Source organism: Heliangelus exortis, chromosome 11, assembly GCF_036169615.1.
Source record: "Heliangelus exortis chromosome 11, bHelExo1.hap1, whole genome shotgun sequence".
In the NCBI taxonomy this organism is placed as follows: Eukaryota; Metazoa; Chordata; class Aves; order Apodiformes; family Trochilidae; genus Heliangelus; species Heliangelus exortis.
Window position 1 is genome coordinate 2,048,306 of NC_092432.1, and position 19,262 is coordinate 2,067,567.

At 38.3% G+C, this 19,262-nt stretch overlaps 2 protein-coding genes across 6 annotated transcripts; one reads left to right on the forward strand and one right to left on the reverse strand.

Annotated features, from left to right (window-relative positions):
- The first annotated feature begins 1,282 nt into the window (after positions 1–1,282).
- On the forward strand, positions 1,283–7,539 carry LCTL (lactase like). Of its 3 annotated transcripts, XM_071754134.1 has the most exons (9): positions 1,283–1,372; positions 1,875–1,970; positions 2,445–2,499; positions 2,592–2,753; positions 4,234–4,508; positions 4,850–4,976; positions 5,387–5,586; positions 6,112–6,175; positions 7,295–7,539. In XM_071754134.1, the coding sequence occupies exons 1-9, from the start codon at positions 1,283–1,285 to the stop codon at positions 7,408–7,410; spliced, it is 1,185 nt and encodes a 394-aa protein (XP_071610235.1). In that variant the 3' UTR covers positions 7,411–7,539. The 3 variants fall into 3 exon arrangements, with proteins under 3 accessions (XP_071610235.1, XP_071610236.1, XP_071610237.1); XM_071754135.1 differs by lacking the exons at positions 5,387–5,586; positions 6,112–6,175; XM_071754136.1 differs by lacking the exons at positions 1,875–1,970; positions 5,387–5,586; positions 6,112–6,175.
- On the reverse strand, positions 7,282–19,231 carry ZWILCH (zwilch kinetochore protein). Of its 3 annotated transcripts, XM_071754132.1 has the most exons (19): positions 18,890–19,231; positions 18,327–18,378; positions 17,087–17,182; positions 16,875–16,993; positions 16,038–16,234; positions 15,526–15,605; positions 15,111–15,266; positions 14,812–14,883; positions 14,414–14,507; positions 13,549–13,604; positions 13,344–13,446; positions 12,310–12,389; positions 11,959–12,115; positions 11,417–11,445; positions 10,909–11,045; positions 10,538–10,633; positions 10,330–10,448; positions 9,372–9,496; positions 7,282–7,435 (listed from the first exon to the last, which is right to left on the reverse strand). In XM_071754132.1, exons 1-18 carry the CDS (start codon positions 18,943–18,945, stop codon positions 9,405–9,407), a joined length of 1,791 nt encoding a protein of 596 aa, XP_071610233.1. In that variant the 5' UTR covers positions 18,946–19,231; the 3' UTR covers positions 7,282–7,435; positions 9,372–9,404. The 3 variants fall into 3 exon arrangements, 2 of the variants coding, with proteins under 2 accessions (XP_071610233.1, XP_071610231.1); XM_071754130.1 differs by lacking the exon at positions 7,282–7,435 and having other exon boundaries at positions 9,110–9,496; XR_011727896.1 differs by lacking the exons at positions 7,282–7,435; positions 9,372–9,496 and having other exon boundaries at positions 10,350–10,448; positions 10,965–11,045.
- Between the last annotated feature and the right edge of the window lie 31 nt (positions 19,232–19,262).

Genomic DNA, 19,262 nt, shown 5'->3' on the forward strand with positions numbered 1-19,262 from the left:
CATTCTAGAACCCTCAAGTTCTAATTCCATTCAATATCAAAATGTAGGATTTCTCAGAAAAAGAACAAGCATATAGAAGGAATTCATTTTTTGTGCTAACTCCAGTGTGAGACAGTAAACAGAAGATTGTGTAATGCTTTTGTGCCTGAGCTGAAATGTTTGAGGCCAAGATTTACAGGCTTCTATTATTTTTTAAAACGTGCACATTACAAATTTTACACATTGTAAAATGCCTAAACTCATTTTTCTGTCTTCTATTTGATGGTGAAAACATCCTGTTTTCATAGCTGTCAACACAAAATGTTACATGGCAGGAAAACCAAGAACAAAAGTGGTTAAAAAAGAAGCATGCAAGCAAAAAGAGCCACCAGCTCAAAGCAAATGAAAGAAGTAACTGATGGAATCATCTTTTGTGCAACTTTTCTATAGATTTTCTGCCTCCAGTGCTGTTTAAGACAGATGAGTAACTGAAGAGTTGTTCTGCTTGGACCTGAAATATATTAATTGGGTTTTCCTTTCACAGAATGACATCCAGTTGCTGAAGGAGCTGAAAGTTAATCACTACTCATTCTCTATCTCGTGGCCTCGGATCATGCCCACTGGCATCAGGAGTAAGTATAACAATTTCATCATGTTCTTACCAGTATTACCAGCCACAAATTTTACTCCTGAGTATCCCATAACTGCTTAACATCACTGGTAAATAGATTTTTGTCTCTGTCTGCAGAACAGATTTTATCCATTACAGTACACCCACCACTGTAATCTAAAATGACTTGATTAAAAATTTTAGATTTCTATTCTTATTTGAAAAAAAATCCAGGTAATTTCTTGTGTGTTTCACCAGCAGAGCAGCTGAATGAGAAGGGAATCCAGTTCTACAATGATACAATTAATAGTCTTCTGGAAAACAATATTATCCCCATTGTGAGCCTCTATCACTGGGACCTTCCCCAGGTTAGCCAAGATTTTGCTAATTTAAATGTCTAATATAAATCCTTCTGATAGAAAACTATGCAGAAGTTTAAGAAGATGTACTTGAGAAAAACATTTAAAGATGCCTGTGTGCTTTTAGGTGTACTTATAATTAATTTCTATTAATTTATGTTAAATACATTGCAGTTTATGCAGACTGAAGTTTTGAAAAGTCTTCTGAGCTACTGAAATATAAGTAAAGCTTTTTGCTAATAGGCAGCTGAACTTTGAATAACATTATTGATCCTTGAAATTCTTATTTATGAAGGTTCTCCAGGAAAAGTATGGTGGCTGGCAGAATATAAGCATGATAAATTATTTTAATGATTATGCAAATCTGTGTTTTGAGAAGTTTGGTGATCGTGTGAAACATTGGATCACTTTCAGTAACCCTTGGGTAAGTTATCAATGTTTGACTTCCAACCACTCTCATTCCATAGCCCTGTTCCCAAAAATTAGGTGGAATTGACAGTACAGAAATGTAGGTTAAAAAGGAAAGGGAAAGACTGATGCCATTAATCTCCATGCCCAAATTCTAAGTGGCCAGTTCCAAGCTGAACATGCAGAAAGGCAGCTGAGACATGACAATTTAGGGAAGTTTTAGACAATTTAGGGAAAAATCAGCTGGAGAGGAAAAAGGCACAGAATCAGAAAGATAAATTGCCCTTCACTGGGGAGCAGGAAGCTGGTGAGTTACCCCACTGACATCAGTCACCAACACACTGTTCCCAACAAGCTACAGAGAGGGGGAGGAGAAGATGGGAGCTGAAGGGAGAGGAAGAAGAAAGGGAAGGAGACACATTGAGAGATGGAATGGACAGAGAAGCACAGAAGTCCCCAGAACAGTAGTACATTAATTAGCTCTGTTGTTCAAAGAATAACTGGCTCTGTATTTGTAGGCAGTTGCTGAAAAGGGATATGAAACAGGAGAGCATGCACCAGGACTGAAACTCAGTGGATGTGGAGCATACAAAGCAGCACATCACATAATCAAGGTAAAGTGAAATCTGTGCTTTAAATTATGTGTAAATTAAGAATTTTTAGCAGACTGAGTTCTAATTCTGCCCTTTAAAGGGAAATACAGTTTTGCCATGATGTAATTTCTAAGATCAGAAATATCACCTGACTGTAACCCACCAGCCAGTGTTCAGGGGTAGCAGGAAATGCCCAGTTGCAACAAACTCATAGCTTTCTGGATCACTGAAGTGTCTCTCTTACACTATGTTTCAAATTAGTTAAGAAAATACTCAGGTTACTCTAGAAAGAAGGAGTTAAATCCTGACCTGTTGAAAAGAACTAGAATTTTGCAAGTGACTTCAGTAAAGCCATCTCTATTATGCATTTAAAAAGTTGTATGTTTTCAGACAAACCTTAGCAAAAACTCCTCTTGATCTTCACCACCTTTATATACTATGTAAGTGATTAAAATGTGCACACACCTGCTTTGTTGTGGTTTGTTTTTCACTCAGAGTCACGCAGAGGTTTGGCACTCTTACAACACCACCTGGCGCAGTGAGCAACAAGGTAACAAGTATTCATTCTATAATCATCCTCTGTTTATAGGAGGGCCTTAAAGATTATACACAAACTGCAGAACTGTCACTTTGTGTCCTAAGGTATGGTTGGAATTTCCCTAACCAGTGGCTGGGGTGAACCTATTGATCCTTATGACCAAACGGACAGAGAGGCTGCTGAAAGATACATCCAGTTCCATTTGGGATGGTTTGCAAATCCAATTTACAGAGGAGATTATCCAGAAGTTATGAAGAACTATGTAGGTAAGACCCAGGAACCAGCTGTCACCTGAAAAAATTCATAGAATCATAGAATCCTAGGGGTTGGAAGGGACCTCGAGAGATCATCTAGTCCAACCCCCCCTGCCAGAGCAGGACCCCCTAGAGTACATCCCCTAGGAACGTGTCCAGGGGGGTTTTGAATGTCTCCAGTGAAGGAGACTCCACAACCCCCCTGGGCAGCCTGTTCCAGGGCTCTGTCACCCTTACAGTAAAAAAATTTTTTCTGATATTCAACTTGAACCTCCTATGCTCCAATTGACACCCATTACCCCTTGTCCTATCACTGGTCACCACTGAGAAAAGCCTAACTCCATCTCCCTGACACTCACCCCTTACATATTTGAAAACATTGATGAGGTCACCCCTCAGTCTCCTTTTCTCCAAACTAAAGAGACCCAGCTCCCTCAGCCTTTCCTCATAAGGGAGATGTTCCACTCCCTTAATCATCTCAGTAGCTCTGCACTGGACTCTTTCAAGCACTTCCCTGACCTTCTTGAACTGAGGGGCCCAGAACTGGACACAATACTCCAGGTGTGGCCTCACCAATGCAGAATAGAGGGGGAGGAGAACCTCTCTTGACCTACTAACCACAGCCTTTCTAATGCACCCCAGGATGCCATTGGCCTTCTTGGCCACAAGGGCACATTGCTGGCTCATGGGCATCTTCTTGTCTACCAGGACCCCCAGGTCTCTTTCACCTACACTGCTCTCCAGCAGCTCAGCCCCCAACCTATACTGGGACATCGTGTTGTTCTTCCCCAAATGCAAAACTCTACACTTCCCCTTGTTGAATTTCATCATGTTTCTCCCTGCCCAACTCTCCAGCCTGGCTAAGTCTCTCTGAATGGCAGCACAGCCTTCTGGTGTGTCAGCCACTCCTCCCAGCTTAGTGTCATCAGCAAACTTGCTGAGGGTACATTCTATACCCTCATCCAAGTCGTTGATGAAGAAATTACACACTTACAATGTTGTGCTCAACACCTCCCTACCTGAGGGCTCCAAACTGCAAAGGAAAAAAGTCTTTCACTTTTCATAGTCTGGTTTTAGTGGCTACATGAAGGCAAGGAGTTAAATATTTTTCACTTAAGGACAAAGAACCAGTTTTTCATCACTAAAGTTGGCATTTCCACAGTGTTCCACTATCTTTGTTTCACAAGTAAGGGAGATAAGCAATAAGCCCAGCAGCAGAGCACTTCTATGTTACTATTCCAAACATTCTGTTGACATTTATCATGCTCTTTGGAAAAAAAAACCAAACCAAACACTTTAAGTCACTGTCTTGTATTGTATCCAAACTTCCCCCTCCAAACCAAAAGGGTGAAACACTGATATTAAAAAAAAGAGCAATCAAACCAAACTGTCCTCAGCACCAACACTAAATTCAGGAAGTTTGTATTTCTTGCTGGTGAGGTACAGAAACTTCTGTTCCTCAGAAGTACATTTCCTGTAATTATTTTGCTAGGTAGGAAGAGCACCCAGCAGGGCCTGGGGACATCAAGGTTACCAACTTTCTCAGTGCAAGAGAAAACCTACATTAAAGGCACCTCAGATTTCCTGGGAATTGGTCATTTCACTGCTCGGTACGTTGTACAGAAGAGCTTTCCCCTCCTCCCAGTACCCAGTTACAAGACTGATGGTGATCTGGCTGAACTGGTGGACCCAAACTGGCCAGCTCCAGGACCTAACTGGTTATATTCTGTGCCCTGGGGATTCAGAAGATTACTCAACTTCATTAAGGTGATTACGGGGTAAATCTTTAAAAGAAAGGGAACAAAGTGTTGGGTTGCAAGCAGGAGCTGCATTTATGCTATTTTAGATTTTCAGCAGTTTCATCAAGATATTTGTCTTGTTATACTGGGAAGTTCCTTTACCAAAAAAACCACCTTAATTTCAGTTCACCTATGGAATTAATCTTAAAATAAAACCCACGATGAAATTCCTTGCTGCAGTTTTCTTACTGAAGGTAACTGTAAGCAAATCTCACAAACTGCTTTTAGTTCATCTAAGAATCTCACATTCTGTCAAAAATCAAATTATTTTGTTAAAACAAACCAGTCTAAACTTCTCTTTGTTTGCAGACACAGTATGGGAACCCCCTGATTTATGTGACAGAGAATGGAGTTTCTGACAAGGTAGAGTGCACCCAGCTGTGTGATGAGTGGAGGATAGAGTATCTGAAAGGATATATTAATGAGATACTGAAAGGTAATTATAAAAACATCTATTTAGAGCACAAGCTTTTTGAGCGTTTTCACTTTCTGATGATTTTTTACTCTTGTAATTTACATAAAGAAAAATTCACAGACCAAACCAGACAGCAAAGTAGAATAAATTTTCACCAAAATGCTGCTAATAAACACACCTATATAAGTAATACTGTAATATATCATAATTTTCCACTTCTAAAAAGGAGAAATTGCCTAGATACCTTTTCTTACAGAGCTGTAGCCTCTCTAAGCTAAAAATATTTTCAAATAACCTAAATTACTTCATGCTCTGCCACTTTTCTGTCCTCTTTCCCAGCCAGTATAAAACAAAACTCCTACAGAACAAGATTTTAAGGACAACAAACATAGGCAACAAGTTTAACAGAATAAATTGTATTGTGTTTCCAGCTCTAAAGGATGGTGTTAATGTCAAGGGTTACACTGCCTGGTCACTGCTGGATAAATTTGAATGGGACAAAGGCTTTTCTGAGAGATTTGGATTTTATCACATTGATTTTAAAAGCAAGAACAAAACAAGATACCCAAAGGCATCTGTTGAATATTATAAAAAGATTATCAGTGCAAATGGATTCCCAAGTCCAAGAGAGGTGATGTCATTTGTTAATTTCATTCTTTTTTTTTTTTTCTTCAATAATCACATTGAATTTCATGAAACATGAAACTTGGCAGTTTGATTCTGTAAATTAGGGAAGTGTGAAGTACACAAGCCTCCAGAGACAGAGGGAACAGCCTCAATTACTGCTTCTCAAGCATTTCACAGCCTCTAATTGCATTTACTGACATGATCAAAAAATCTGAACCATGAGTTAGCAGTGCTCTGCCAGATTTCTAGGCAGAAAATTACAAATACATTCCATCTTATGGGAAAATAATATGAAATACATTATGTGCTTTAAAAAAAATTTGTTACAACAAGTAACTAACTATTAGAAATATATTTCAATTAAAAAAAAAAATCACAAAGATACAAAGAAACATTCAGAAAATCATGTGTTGTAGGATAGGATAATTTCAAGTCAGTTTTACTGGAGAAATGTTAAGGCACAGAGCAGAATCTGCTGTGCACATGAGTGTTACAGTCTCATAGAGCTGATTCCTGTCAACTTTCACAGGTGGAAAACTGGCATCAGAAAGCCATGGACACTTGTGCTACCACTCACCAGCTCCTTGCTACAGGTAATTATGTGTCTTTTTTTGTTTTTTGAAAGTGTATTTTGCAACTTGGAGATTTAAAATTCCTCTGTGAATACCACTATTATCTGGTCCTAAAAGGAATTTTCTCCCTGAGAGCACAACAGCTTTCAAATATGAAAGAAGAAAAGAAAGAATAACATCTCTTAAGACATCTCTCTAAAGAAAAATGTCTGTCTTTACTCCAGCTAAAATCATGTTGACTAAATGGATCAACCTGGGATGTTAATGGACTACTCAAGAGTTACTATTTAAATTAAGGCTAGGGATGACAATATTCTCCTTAAAATGATGAATTTCCTAAATACCCTTTCAAATATGAAATAAAACCAGACAAATCATGACAACCACAGACAGAAAATCTCTAAACCATTTGATTTCTACCTACAATGAGACTATTAAAAAAAAAAAAAAAAAGGGCTAAGCACTAACCTAAGGTAAAAAACAACTAACACATGGTAAAAAACATCAAAGCAGTCATCCTAATTTTATGGCACCTCAGCCTGAGCTGCTGAATTCCAAGTTGTATGTGAATTAACTGTATTTACTCAACTCTTTGGAGCTTACCTCTGAAGCAAAATTCTACACTCTAAAAGCCATTTAAAAGTTTTCAAAGCACTGCAAAATAATTATAAAAAGGATAAAGTGCTTCCCAAGATTTTCTCTCTCACATTTTTTTTATCTGCCCTTCTCTTTGGGGTGGGGGAGAAGAAAAATCAATAAACAGAGTACTGCTAATGCACTGAAGCTAATTTATAGTAAAAAAAACAAAAAAACCTAAAAAAACACTATCTGCAGCTTTCTGAGCACTAACACACCTTCAAAAATCAATCCTAGAAAGAAAACAATGAGGGAAAACTGACACAGCCTTACTCCAGCTTTTGCAGACTTGTGAATTTTGTTTGGTTTGCTGTTTATACTAAAAACCAGCATCTGATTTTTGTCTAAAAATAATCATTTTAATAAGCATTTAAATGATTATTCATGTCTAAATAATTTTCGACAAAAAAATTTCCTTATTTTGTATTAATTTTACTCAAACTAACAACTGGTATACTCCAGAAGATTAAATTTCTTCCATCTCACTCATTTCTCACATTTCAGATTCCCTGATTACTCACATGGAAATGGTGACAGAGATTGCTCTTCCTATACTATTCATGCTCTCCATACTCATCAGCATTGTCCTACTAATATTCTACCTTCAAAATCACAGTTAGATTGCATCTTGCACACATCTTCATTCTGCAGAATAAGTAAAATGCAACTGGTTTATTATATTGGTCAAAGTTTACCACAGATGACTCCTTTTATGCCCCTGTAAAGATAAAGAAATATTTCTTTATTTATCCACCTCATGCTTCTATAATTTTCCCATAACAAATTTTTAAAATCAAAAGCCAAAGTATATTTCCTTGCTGCACCAGTTTTTTTCAAATTTAAAGTAGCAGACTTTATAATTTTGGAAACCACTATATATTTTGGTCACCAGAAAAGCAGACACCTAAGATTTAAATGATATAAATCTTGCCAGTCCATATTTCAAGTGATTCAAAGCTGCTTGCAACTTCTGATTTCAGTCAGAAAACTTTTCCAGTCTACACTTTTAATTAGCATGTAACTGCTAAGTGAAGAGAGATCCATGATTTTGACATAGAAAAGGATTTAAATATTCCAAGAGCACAGCTTTATAATTAACTTACTATTATTCATAGCTCAAAGTTAGGATAATGCATGCCTTACTCCTGAAGTGTGGAGAAGAATTATCTGAAGTGATTTAGCAAAACTGGGTCAGATTTAAGCCAAGGACTCTTCTCTCTAGTTTTGTTTACAGGAAACTGAGTTTACCTCATGCAACTTCATATTACAGAGAAATGTGCATTGTTAAGTAATCCAAGCACTTCTAGAATGAAATAGTCCACCTCAAATTAATTTCTACTGCAGATAGGAACAAGAACACAATGAGAGAAACCTTGTTCCAGAATATGGCCATCTGGCTGTATTTGTCATTCTGCTGTGCTTGATATTATTCCTCTAAAGCAAAGCAACAAAACAATGTTTTCAAATATGTAAGGGGTGAGTGTCAGGGAGATGGAGTTAGGCTTTTCTCAGTGGTGACCAGTGATAGGACAAGGGGTAATGGGTGTAAATTGGAGCATAGGAGGTTCAAGTTGAATATCAGAAAAAATTTTTTTACTGTAAGGGTGACGGAGCCCTGGAACAGGCTGCCCAGGGGGGTTGTGGAGTCTCCTTCACTGGAGACATTCAAAACCCACCTGGACACGTTCCTAGGGGATGTACTCTAGGGGGCCCTGCTCTGGCAGGGGGGGTTGGACTAGATGATCTTTCCAGGTCCCTTCCAACCCCTAGGATTCTATGATTCTATGATTCTATGAATTTCCCTATTTAGCTTGCACTTGTTTCAAGGCTGCCTGTGTATATACTGAATGCAGAGCAGCAGGACATAAATCCAAAAGCTTTAACCATTACACTTAGCTATTAAGATGGAATGCTAAAAAAAAAGGAATAAGAAATAATATTTACTGAAATAAAATGAGAAATGCTATGAATCTGTAGCTTTTAAAAAGCATGAACATTTGGATTTTCCTTATTCTTACTTATCAATAAAGTTTTTTATGCAAAATGTTTGTCTCAGAGTAGTTACCAGACTAAATTACACTATGCAGAGTAGAAGAGAAGTGTATCCAGGAATATTCCAAAATACAAATGCAGGGACAAAGAAAACCAAATGGTTCCCAATGCCCTGAATGAAAAGCTTTCCAAAGACGTGTGGATGGTGAAATGTCACTTGACACCAGGAAAAGAAGAGGATGTTACTTGCTTTGTTGGGTGAAGATAACAAACTTTGAACAGTGTCTGATTGCATTCTTAAAAATAAAAATATCTTAAAAATAAAACTTAAAACCCCAAAGTGCAGAACTTTATTCAATGTAAATATACCAACAAAAATATCTACTATATTTTCAAAATACTTATACTGTACATTCTTAATTGCACGTTTATAAACAGTTAGCTAGTTATGGATAAATTATGGCTGTGTATGTCAAACTTCAGGCATACCAAAGTAAATAACTGGCTAAGATGGGTTCTTCTTCAAATCAAAGAGTGCTTCTGAATCTCTTGGGACACCTTGAACACTGAACTTTCCCCTTTACTGTACCTTTCAAGTGCCTGCCTGCAGAGCAACTTGCATTTACATGAAATGCACCTGACTGCACTTAGCCATTGAAATAAAATACATTCTTTCTTCAGTGTTGCCATTAACTGTGGAATCCGAAAAGAGACCTGTGCAGACAAAGCAAAAAGATGGGATTAGCCACTGTTCTTACATTGTAGCAATTAAGTCACCTGACAGCTTCAAGAACTGGTTTCACAACTTTAGTTCTAGTGAAAGCAGCACTCTATTGCAAAACCTGAGGACAAGAAAGCTTTACCAAAGCTCTACCCTATATCAAACCTCACCCCAAAAAGACCAATTATTTCTATACCAGTCTATATGCTTAACTCCTCCCCATTCTTATGCTTTTTCACTTTTTCTGCTCCTCTGACACAAGGCCAGCATTCACTACCAGGTAAATCTCTTCAAACCCAGATACACTGGCAAAGCTTTTAGGAATAATGTATAAGAAATAATGCAAAGGATTTACAACTATGTCATATTTGGACTTGTTTCTATACCCAATTATTTCTATACCCAATTATTTCTATACCAGTCTATATGCTTAACTCCTCCCCATTCTTATGCTTTTTCACTTTTTCTGCTCCTCTGACACAAGGCCAGCATTCACTACCAGGTAAATCTCTTCAAACCCAGATACACTGGCAAAGCTTTTAGAAATAATGTATAAGAAATAATGCAAAGGTTTTTACAATTGTGTCATATTTGGAACCATTTTGCCATTTAAAATCTAAAAATAGAACTCAGCATAAGTGAGAAGGCAGAGTCAGTTTCTGAAAATGTTTTACATTCTACAAACACCATCTCTCACCCTTTTATTAAGTCAAAACACTGTTTTGCTTTTGCTGAAGAGGCGTGTCAGAAGAAGTTCAACCAAACCTTGTACACAAATTTGAAAGGTGTATTTTCATTATCCCATTCCACCCCAAATATTCCTTACCTGTGCTGTTTGATGTCATGTGCTCAACTGGAGGGTGAGAACTAACTTGCCATGTTGTTTTAACCTCTTTCTGTCCATGCCCACTACTTACATCCACCTTCCATACTTCTGGGTGATCACTGACAGAATAACCAAGGAATAACCAAATTCAGTCAAGAGTTCAGTCACATCTGAATTTTAATGCTGCAGAAATCAAAGTTGCCCTTACTTTTGGTAGAACTTCTTGACAAGTGCTGGTCTGATTGGCAGTTGAAACTCATGCTGCTCATTAAGAGGGTTTTCCTTATAATACTTCATGCAAATCCTACAACAGGAATCAACCAGTTACAAACATTTTTGGAGAAATGCTTGTGCAACACTGCATAAAACTTGTGCCAAACTGACTGCACTCTCAGACTGTATTATTCCCCTTTTTTTTCAATTCTAGTCACAAAGCAAAACTTATCAGGAAGATCCAACTGCTGTTTCTGCAGTCTGATAATCAACATTAAGAGGAGGTGCTTTTTTCTTCACACCTGTCAAAGAGGATCTATCTATTATTGTCATTTAAAGTGCAAGAAGTAAAAATTAAATCATTACTGTGTCAGAGGGAAGAGGTTCTCATGTTTAAACTGAAGTAAGACTGTACAGCTGACCATTATTTCCAGCATATGGTGAAGCTTTTGAACACGATGAACTTGTTCTTGTAGATCTACTGATGTGGAAATGAAGTAATCCTGGAACAACAAAGAGCTCCTGCTCTTAATTGGACACCCAGTTTCTACAGACAAACAATTCACCATCATTTCACTAAAATAATTTTCCTGTTTCTTTTATGAAGCCAACATTTTAGAAGGGCCCAACAGAGTCAGAAAAAAAATTCCTTGCTATTAAGTTATGAACAAAGGTTCTCTGTCCTTCCTGACAACCCACACCAGATACCTAGGAAATAACAGATGAAAAAGGAAACAATATGCTATTTCCTCATCATCTACAATTCAGTTTCACAGCTTGTAGGAATGATGTGACTTCCATCCCACCACCAGCTAAGTGCACTCTACTTCATACTGCTTTCAGAATTTAAGAAAAAAAACACAAGGCATCTCACCAAGTAGGTTAATGTTGCAAGTTCCTGGCCTGTAAAATGAAGAGGGAGGGAATAATTAACATTTAATGCATGGTGTCAAATTAAATATGAGCAACAGTCAGATAAACAAAGGGAATTCTACCAAAGAAAAGCACAAAGTCACTGGGACTGCAATGTTATGTATTGATGTTACTCATTTAAAACAAGAAAAACCCCTGCCAAGTGGCATGGTAGAGACATTATTTTATTTACCAAGGATTCACACTGAAAAAACCCACCATGTTCTCTGAGACAATCACCCTCCTTGGGATATAGGGGTTTACAAATAGTGAAAATCAACCCCCAAATGAAACAAAGCCTGACAAACCAAAAAAAAAAAGCAATCAAGAAATGGAGAAGAGGGAAAAAGAAGTGGCTAACAGGAAAACACAACCTCCCTGCCACAGATTCAGCCAAAAACTAAAGCTGTCATACTGAAAACAAAGCCCCAATGGTTTAAAAAAAAAATTAAACCTTATACAACTGAAACATAGAATTCTAATGTTAGCAGATACCAAGCTTACCTATGAAAAAACTGACATAATCCTTCTTCATCTTATCCAAACCAATCTCCAAGAGCATTTGAATTGGAGTGATGCCACTGAGGGAAACAGCCTCTATCTTCCCATGATAAGACTGTTGTATCAATTTACTCAGCAAACTGCTACTCCCTTGATGAATCTAAAAATCAGAAAAGTTTTCTTGTGATGTAACTGTGTACAAAATGTTGTTTAGAAGTACAGTACCAAGGAAACACAGGAAAACTGTGACATGTGAAAGCAGTTTTCAGACATCACAACACAGAAATGAGCAGTTAAGAACTGCTCTCTACTTGACACAACTCAAAGCTTTGATTGTGAAATACAAATACATACCCATGGCTGTATCTCCCCATGTTCCAAGGATTTTAGGACCAGTGTGAAACACTCTGTCAACTCCTGATAGGAAGTGACACCTTAAGAAAGAGAGATGCAACATTTTATTTATCAATCCAGGCTTGCTCTCCAGCTGTTAAGGCAGTAATTGGCCAACAGACACTAGCAAGAAGCAACCCCCTCAAAGAATGACAGCTGGCATGACAGACTGCATTGCTTTTTGTTAAGTTTCTCATATCCTGGCTTAAAAATGGGTTATTCTAAAGCAATAATGATCAAAAGAGACCACTGAGCTGTATATGACTGCTAGAGAACAACATATGGCAGCAGCAGATTGATGTACAACACTTTTGGGCTACATTTTCTCTATGTACATTGCAGCACAACATATTTCATAAATTAACTGGACAGCATTTATGTAAAATATGAATTATTAGTATCTATTTATTCAACTAACTGCTTCCTGAGCAAGACACAAGCCTGTGGAGCTGACACTGCTAGATAGTTTCCAGTCAAACACAACAGTGTTGCACTAATGGGGATGAAAAGGTCATAAAAGTTACAAACTCCATCCCTCCAACAGAAAGGAGTTGTGATCATCTCCAGAACAGATTAACAGAAGTTAAATCTGAAAAAGACAGCAATAAGTAATGTAATATCCCTCACTGTACTTCACAAGTATGATAAAATTGGTGTTTGTCAACTTAAAAGTTGTCCTTTCAAATCTAGAAAGACAAAAATTTTATGAAGGTTTCAGTTTTAGGGTTGTTCAGTACATTTTCCCATCAAATAAAATGGAATCTCTCTCCTACTAGATACTGGTCAAGCTTTCTAAGAAATCTTAGAAAATTGTCTTGCATACCTAAAATTAATTGTTTTTAAGAAAAAGCCTGGTCGTAACAATTTTTTTTAAGTGCTGATCAGTCCTTAAAACTCAAAGAAAATCCTATCCCTTTCCCTGAGCAAGGAATGCAGTCCAATAGGTAGAGATACCTGAAAGATTAAAGAAAAACAGAGCAAAAAAATACACTCACTTCTCATTTTGCACCATAACTGCTCAGCAAAATCCAGGTCTCCTCGCTCAGTGAAGATTGATTTTATTGAACTGTCCACTGCTGCTGTGTCACATTTGATTTTCTGAAAGAGTTTGTTTGTATTAAATAAGAAACAATGTCCAAGACTCAAAGGCTTTGTTTCCTAAGGGAAGCAAGAAGGCAATTTGTGGGAATCTGCATATACCTCTGCTTCAGTACTGTTTCCAGATATACAATATCCATCCAGCTTCTTCTTTAAATCTAGTAGAGAAGAAAAAAAACAAATAGTTCACCTCTATAAAAAAAAACAGAACTATGAGCAAACCAATCCCCAGGCACATCATAATTAACAAATGGACTGACTGGGTGGTTAATTGACAAAATTTATTAATTTTAGAAACGGTTTTACTGAGTCAGTATATAGTCTGAAAATATAATTTCCTAATTTTTTTTATTATAAGCTAAACATTTTCCCCATATATGCCTTCACCACAATCTTTTATCTAAATATTAACTTTTTAAGTTCCAGGGTGCAAGCAGTAAGGGGCAGTAGGTGGTCCCATAAGTATCTCTGGTTTTCTTCCACATGCTTTTGTCAGAGAAACTTTTTGCCTGTTTTTTGTCCAACTTTTATCCACATACTAAAGAAATTTGCAGCTGCATTTGAAAATCTCTTGGTGCATCCCTATATCTGATTCCTTCTTTAGATTTTTTTTCCCCAATATCTAAAACTTCTGACAAGAAATAACTTCTTCACAACAATGATTCATTGGAAGATGCCATTGAAGCATTGGTTTTCCTCCAGCAGGTTTAGAAGTTCTTGTGTATGTCAGGTAACTTGAAAGACAAATCCAGAACTTTCCCAGTTGTTTTTTTAAACTCAACTGTATCATTTTATACAGACACAATTATTCCAAGAAAGCAGGACAAAGAAAAATGACAGAGATGTATTGACTAATCTATTTAACTACTTTGTGAGTAAGAACTAGCACTTCTAATACTTTAAAAATTGAATGTGGAATTTCCTTTTATTTCTCTGAAAAGTAACACCCCCTTCTCCCAGTGATTACCAGACAGGAATTCCTGGACCAGTTCAACAGCTGATTCAGACTCCAAGGGCTCAGGCCACTCAGTCACTCCTGTCTTCAAACCTTCAGCCAAAGCCTAAAAGCAGCAAGAAAATCAAAGCAGCACAAATCAGTTCTCATTCTGCACATCACAGTTCAAAATGGAGGCAACTTCTCCATCTCTAACCAGGGACTAAAAACTTCTTGAATTTCCTGACTCTGGTGTATATAAATTGTCCCATTTGTACTTAGGATTCCTAAAGTTGAACTCAAAGTTTATTCTAAACTAAAAGCTTAAAGTTATCTTTGAAACAGCTGATGAAGTGTCAAATAAAGTAAATTAACACATAAAAGCACTACTCCATGTAAATCTGAAAATGGGATTTCCCACTTATACTTACAAGGAGGAACTGCAGTTCCCTGTAGAGCTGATACACAGGGCTTCTGGGGTCCCCAGACTCCAGTGTGATATTCTGAAAGTTCCAGAAATTTAAGATAGTTTCAAACTTTCAAATCAAATGTCCTGAAATTGTCACTAGTGAAATGCATATGACCATAATTTATAATCCAGATTATGAACACACTGTACTGCTTAAAAAATAATTAAACACAAATGTCAAGAGGCAAATTTAATTTATACTACTCATGATGGAAGGCATGGAAAGTGTTTGAGTTGGGTTTTTTTTTCTTCCTGATTTACCAGTGTAGCAGCTGAAATCAGTGGGGGTGTCTCCAGAATCTTCTCTACAGTGTTCCATGTGATATCAACATATATATTGCTTTCAGATTCTGCAATTGTGTCCTCTATTGCAGCAGCTCGAATAAGTTCATACTGAGCAAACCCTTTTGTCATCACCTTGAATAAACAGATTTAAAAAAAAGAGGCAAGGCAGCAGTTATTTTATACACATGCAAAATATTTTTAAAAGCATTTGACACACACACAAATAGGTTTAATATCAGACAAATGCATCCAGGGAGTTCAAATAGTACTTCAAAAGAGATTATTACACTATAGAATAAAAATAGGATATATAAATCTTCCCCAAACCAGTATCATAAATCCAGACCCAGAGTTTTTAAACTTAGAGCCATAATAGACAGTAAAAACCTACAACAGATGAATGATGTTTCATTTTATGTGCCATTTTCAGCTCCTCCAGATTTGCAAAACAGGTTTTATCAGCTGTAGGACCTAGGAGAGGAGAAAAGCAAGAATCAAAAAAACCCTAATGATCTGCCAAATCCAATTTGGCACATAAAATTAAGTCTCAAATCCTCCAAGTACAACTCATGCTGTCCTTTAGAAAGCAGACATTCTTTTATTTCCCATACTGATACCACGGGCTGCTGTTAAAAGCAGTGTGAGTACTTCTACAAGCAGCTGAATAGCAGTAATTTAAATTAGCTAATTTATTGCACCTGGGTAAAAGAGTCTGCACAGATACTGGTGCATTAGGAATACCAAAAAGTTATTGGCTCCACCTGGGTTAAAATCCTTTTGTTTTTTACAACAAGCAGTACCAAGCCAACATCACACAAAGGACAAAGATGGCATCACTACATCAGTATCACCACGTTTTTAAGCCTTCCTCAAACAACCTTACGTGCAACACTATAACCTTACCATCACATGTAACCATGTGGAAATTGATCCCTGTGATCTTGTTTCCAGCTTTGAGAGGCTCAGCTCCAAGCCAACAAGTATGTTCAGGATCAGAACCATCACACCTTATCCAAAGGGGTGGAAGCACAACCTGTTCACTTATCTTCAAGTGGGTCATGTTTGGATTTTGTGCCATTGTATACAAGGAAATCAACTGCCTACAAATATGAACAGGCAGAGGAGATGTCAGCAAGCAGAGCTAAATCCAGCTCTTACACAAAAATTAAAGCCCATCTACCATGTTTCTTTAGCAGATATCAGATTGTTTGACACAGAGAATAAAGGATTATAATCTTTTTACATGTAGAATAGTGAAGTCACAAAGGAGGATAAATAAAAAGGTAACATAAATGAGAATATATTTAATACACTCTTTTAAAATCACAATTAAATTTTCCATTTTAAGCATGTTAAAGGGATAAGTTAGTTAAGCAAACAGTCACCATGGTTTACTACCATACCTTGGTATTTTACTGAGAGCCAAAGACCCCATTCATATATATATAGCTTTTTTTTTTTTTTTTTAAACAGAAGCCTTACAAAAAAGTCTCATTAAGCTTCCTTGCTCACCCACACCCAGCCAGTCCCATTAACCTAATGGGACAGCTCACAGGTGTTTTTCCAGTACCTTGAATTTAGGAATACTTTTAGTCAGGGGGAGCCATTTTGCAGGATGGAAAATGGTCACAGCTCCTCACTAAGGCAATTTGGAGAGGGACTGAAAATAATACAGGTTCTGAATATTGTGAGACAAAAGTAGCAAAAGAAAATTATATCATCCTGGGAGGCAGAACTTACTTTGCTCTTCTGACAGAAAGAGCAACTGGCCCAGAACTCTCCTTTGATAAAAGCTCAGAGGCATAAATAGCATCATCTGGTTTTGATTCATCCATTGGGTCACTTTCTTCATTGTGTGTCTTTAAGAGAAACACACAGAGAAGTAAAAAAGTACAAGATGGGAATTGAAAAGCCCAGAATACATTTTTTAAGTGAACAACAGAGACACTTACTGCTTTCTGCAAAATATATATCATATTGTTTCCATTCCAAAACCTTTCAATAGGACTTCTGCAACTCCCACCAATCAAACAGATCTCTACATCAGTCTGAAAAAAAACAAACCAACAAAAAACCCCAACTTTTTAATACACTACTGCTGCGTTTCAGCAATTTTTATACCACGAATTGCAAAATTAACTGATTCCACAAACCATTTTCCAGCTTTATTGTAACTATTCATGAACTTTCTTACTTCAGAAGTACACACTTACTGCATGCCATAGGTTGAATCAAATCAGCTGTGAAAATGCAGCAATTTGTAACAAACCAACAAGGCAAATTTCATCTCTAGAAGGTAAAGTCTATGAGAAACTGAAGTTTGGTTCAATGAACAGAAACCACAGACAAACAGATACGAGGGATTATTGTCAAGTCATGACTGCATTAAGATACATTAGGTATCTTAGAGATGGAGAATACTCATTTAAAATAACATTAAATACCAATTGATTGGTTCTCTGAATGTCTCACAAGACCTCTAAACACTGGAGACATTAAACAACTGAAGCCTATTCTCAAGAACGAAGGGATATCAATCTTAATTTAGGCTTTTCCCACAGAAAAAAGTATTGCTTGACTCTTCACCTCAGCTCTGTTGGTCACACGACTATATATTTAATTAATCACCTAATTTTATTTTAAAATTGTTATCAAACTTCTTCAAAATCCCAAGATTAATACAACCAAACAGCCTCAGAGATTTTGCAGCCACTCCTACGTTCCAAAAGCCACTTAGAAGCAATCACAGTGTTCATACAGATAACCTATTCCTTATAAAACTACTCAGATATGAAATTCACCATCAGAAATTGTAAGTTTGAAGATTACCTGCACAAAAACAGCCTCTGAGAGCAGCAGCCAAACAACAGATCAAGCAACCCACTTCACACAGCCTCCACCCAATTCCACCCTCACCTGTACTTGGTCCTCTTAATTATTTAACACAAGTAAATTGTTAACAGGTGCAAAAAATCAGGGGGAAGGCAGGAGCTAGCAAGGAGGCAGAGGCGGGCAGCCCTCAGGGTCTCCTCCCCCCTGAGGTAGAGGTTCACAGAGGCATTCCTGAGGTAAAAGTTTCCTTTTAAGAGATATCCCCACACTTATCTCAGCTGTAGATTAACGAATGCATGCTTTAAATACACAGACTTAAGTGTCGTGACTGCATTTGCACATATATATATAAATTTTTACCTCAAAGGGATACGGATTTTCAGGGAGACTTTTCCTTCCTTCTTCGTATATTCTGAAAGAAAACAAAACGTTAAGGCACGTAGGTTTATTTTCTCTCTATTCTCACCAAACAATAAGCTTCGCTGCATAAAATAAAACGACGCAAATCCATGCTCCCCGCCTCAGCAGCCCCTCGCCTCAGCAGCCCCCCTCGCCTCAGCAGCCCCCCTCGCCTCAGCAGCCCCCTCGCCTCAGAAGCCCCCTCGCCTCAGCAGCCCCCCTCGCCTCAGCAGCCCCCTCGCCTCAGCAGCCCCCTCGCCTCAGCAGCCCCCCTCGCCTCAGCAGCCCCCCTCGCCTCAGCAGCCTTCCCGCCTCAGCAGCCTTCCCGCCTCAGCAGCCTTCCCGCCTCAGCAGCCCCCCTCGCCTCAGCAACCCCCTCGCCTCAGCAACCCCCTCGCCTCAGCAGCCCCCTCGCCTCAGCAGCCCCCTCGCCTCAACAACCCCCTCGCCTCAGTAGCCTCCCCGCCGGAGCCACTGCCCCCCTCAAAGCGGTCCCTGAAGGCAGGGACCATCCCCCGACGCACCGGAGAAGGCAGCCATACAGCTCAGCTGCCGCCCGCCGCCTGCGCTCCGCGGCCATCGCTGCCGCCACAACCGAACTGCGCGCCTGTCCCGCCCCTCAGCACTACATCCGGGGCGGTGCTCTCGAAAAACAGGCAAAAAAGTTAAAAATTTCTTCTCTCGAATGTCATTTTTTGTAAATGTTTGATCTCTCGAAACGTTTCCTCGTGGGGGAACAAAAAAATAAAGAATAATCTTTAAAAATTTTGTCATTTCTGCGGGACTCGCTGGCTCGTCACGCCGAATCCATCCGCCAGAAAAAGAGTTCCTGAGTTTAGGAGGCGACTGCGAACAAAGGAGGCTTCTGGATGGTCATGGATCGGTACCGCGAGGCGC

Excerpts from the sequence above, each read along its gene's own strand:
- ZWILCH (XM_071754132.1), bottom strand. The coding sequence starts at position 18,945 with ATGGCCGCGGAGCGCAGGCGGCGGGCGGCAGCTGAGCTGTATGGCTGC. Across the intron at positions 12,390-13,343 it reads GTTATGGTGCAAAATGAGAA|GTGTCACTTCCTATCAGGAG; the intron begins GTGAGTGTATTT and ends CTCTTTCTTAAG. Across the intron at positions 12,116-12,309 it reads ATGGGGAGATACAGCCATGG|ATTCATCAAGGGAGTAGCAG; the intron begins GTATGTATTTGT and ends TCTGATTTTTAG.
- LCTL (XM_071754134.1), top strand. The coding sequence starts at position 1,283 with ATGATAAATTATTTTAATGATTATGCAAATCTGTGTTTTGAGAAGTTT. Across the intron at positions 1,971-2,444 it reads CAGCACATCACATAATCAAG|AGTCACGCAGAGGTTTGGCA; the intron begins GTAAAGTGAAAT and ends TTTTTCACTCAG. Across the intron at positions 4,977-5,386 it reads TATTAATGAGATACTGAAAG|CTCTAAAGGATGGTGTTAAT; the intron begins GTAATTATAAAA and ends TTGTGTTTCCAG.